The sequence below is a fragment of the Magnolia sinica genome, chromosome 12, assembly GCF_029962835.1.
Source record: "Magnolia sinica isolate HGM2019 chromosome 12, MsV1, whole genome shotgun sequence".
NCBI classification, from domain to species: Eukaryota; Viridiplantae; Streptophyta; class Magnoliopsida; order Magnoliales; family Magnoliaceae; genus Magnolia; species Magnolia sinica.
Genome location: NC_080584.1, coordinates 16,062,797 through 16,065,208, shown reverse-complemented (window position 1 = coordinate 16,065,208; position 2,412 = coordinate 16,062,797). Strand labels below are relative to the sequence as shown.

The following is a 2,412-nucleotide window of genomic DNA, read 5'->3' as shown; positions in this document are numbered from 1 at the left end:
TGACTTTGGGCCCCACCTTGATGCATGTACCTTACATCCACTTCATGCATCAGTTTTGACAGCTCATTTTAGCTTATGTCCCCAAAGATGAAGTACACAAGTGATTAACCATTAAAAGTATCTTGTGGGCCACAGAAGTTTTGGATCAAGTTTATATTTTTACGGCTCATAGTTTTCAACGGTCAATCACCACTACTTCCTGCTGTGTGGTCCACCTGAAATTTGGATCCGCTTCATCATTGGGATCTTGCCCTAAAATGAGCTGTCTGATGGATGGACGGCGTGGATGTAAGGCACATACATCACAGTGGGCCCCACAGTTATTTATCCACCAAAAGCAGCGTTCACTAAGTTTGTTTAGATAAATGTGGCCCACCTGACCAGTGGATCAAACTGATTCGTGAGAATCGTTATCAATTTAAAGGTGCCGTTCTGATGGATGGATTGGATCTTGTAGCTTTCGTTCGTGCTGGCACGCGTGTGGAGTGTACGAGAGCTTATATGCACACGCGTGAGACCTTAGCAAATCTCGACCTATATATACTTATCTTCCCCAACATTTCTAGGGTTTGTGGGAGAAAGGAGAATCATCCAAAACCCCATTTCTAGCGTTTGAGAGAGAGAGAGAGAGAGAGAGAGAGAGAGAGATTCTAGGGTTTGAGAGGGAGAGGATGGTGAAGTTCTTGAAACCCAACAAGGCAGTGATCGTCTTGCAGGGCCGCTTCGCGGGCCGCAAGGCCGTGATCGTCCGTTCCTTCGACGATGGGACCCGCGACCGGCCGTACGGACACTGCCTTGTGGCCGGGATCGGCAAATACCCGAAAAAGGTCATACGGAAGGACTCAGCTAAGAAGACGGCGAAGAAATCGAGGGTGAAGGCATTCATCAAGCTCGTCAACTACAATCACATAATGCCGACTCGTTACAACCTCGATGTCGATCTCAAGGACGTTGTCACCGTCGACGCACTCCAATCCAAGGACAAGAAGGTGACGGCCGCCAAGGAGACGAAGTCCCGCTTTGAGGAACGGTTCAAGACCGGCAAGAATAGGTGGTTCTTTACCAAGCTCAGGTTCTAGGATTTCTTTTTGTTTGTTAGTTGCGGTAATTCTAATGATTTGAGCTTTGTTTGTTAGATCTTTGGATCAGATCGATGAAACTGTCAATTGGGTTTTTTTAGTTGGTTATTTGGATTATTGAAGTTAGTTTTGAATTGGGTTTTATGCTAGTTTGATCATATATTTATGTTGAAATGATGAAATTTTGATCAAGAACCGTTGGTTCTCCAACAAGCTCAGGTTGAAGGAGGCAGCTGCACTGGGATTCATCATATAGTGAAAAGATGAGACTTTTTCCTTATGTTGTGTTGTTCTTCGTTCTGTGCTTTTTGTTTTTGTTTTGTTTTTTTTTTTCCTTTTCCTTTTTATAGGTTTTGTATTGGTTTGATGGAGAATTTTGAATGGGTTAACTTTAGTTTTTGTGCATGGTTTATAGGATCTTCAGATCGAGTCAATGTAACTCTGAATTTGGTTTTTGTTGGTTTCGATCGTTGAAGTTTTCTTTTGAAAGGTAACACTACCAGGGATTGAACTCTGGATCACTCACACACACTACACTGCCCCTACCAGCTCATTTAACAAGCAGGAGACTGGATTGTTGGAGTTAGTTTTGAATTCGGTTTTATATTTGTTTATTGGGGTTCTTCTACTGAATAAGTTGAAGCTGTGAAATGGTTGATGTTGGATTTGATTTTGGAGGTTGTGTTTTTGTTCCTGCTCTTGGGGAGGGGGGTTTTGATTTGCTGGGTTCTTGATTTTGGTTTTCATTATATCACTTTATGCTAGTTTGATTGGGTAATTTGAACAGCAACTTGAGCAAAGTTTATAGGATCTTGGGATCGAATGGATTGAACTTCAACTGGGTTTTGTTGTTTTGGATTGTTGAATCTAGTTTTGTATTGGGGTTTGTGTTAGTTTGATGGGAACTTTGGATGGGTGGGCATACGTGTTATCTTGGACTGTTGAAGTTAGTTTTGAGTTGGGTTGTTCTTGATTTTGGCATTCATTTTATTGATTTCTGTCAGTTATATGGGATAATTCAAATGGGAACTCTTTTGGCTGGGTTTGTAGAATCTTCTGAGTGAATTGATGGTTGAATTTTATTTTTGTTATTATGGAGAGTTGAAGTTTAGTTTTGAATCGGATTTTATGTTTGTTTGATGGGCTGCTTCCATGTAATCTAATGCCAGTGTTGATTAGATTTTGGAGGTCAGTTTTGATATTTGATTGCATTGCAATAATGCTAAATTTTTTTTTTCATTATTCGGATTTTTGGAGGTTTATTTTGATAATTGTAGTATAAGATTAAGCTACTAAATTGGGGTTTCCTTCTCGATTTGATGGAATGATGAAG

The 2,412-nt window shown here is 40.6% G+C and overlaps 1 protein-coding gene across 1 annotated transcript; it reads left to right on the top strand.

The window, feature by feature from the left end:
• Positions 1–560: 560 nt before the first annotated feature.
• On the top strand, positions 561–1,228 carry LOC131221008 (large ribosomal subunit protein eL27x). The gene has a single exon (XM_058216063.1). The coding sequence runs from the start codon at positions 672–674 to the stop codon at positions 1,077–1,079; it is 408 nt and encodes a 135-aa protein (XP_058072046.1). The 5' UTR covers positions 561–671; the 3' UTR covers positions 1,080–1,228.
• Positions 1,229–2,412: the final 1,184 nt, after the last annotated feature.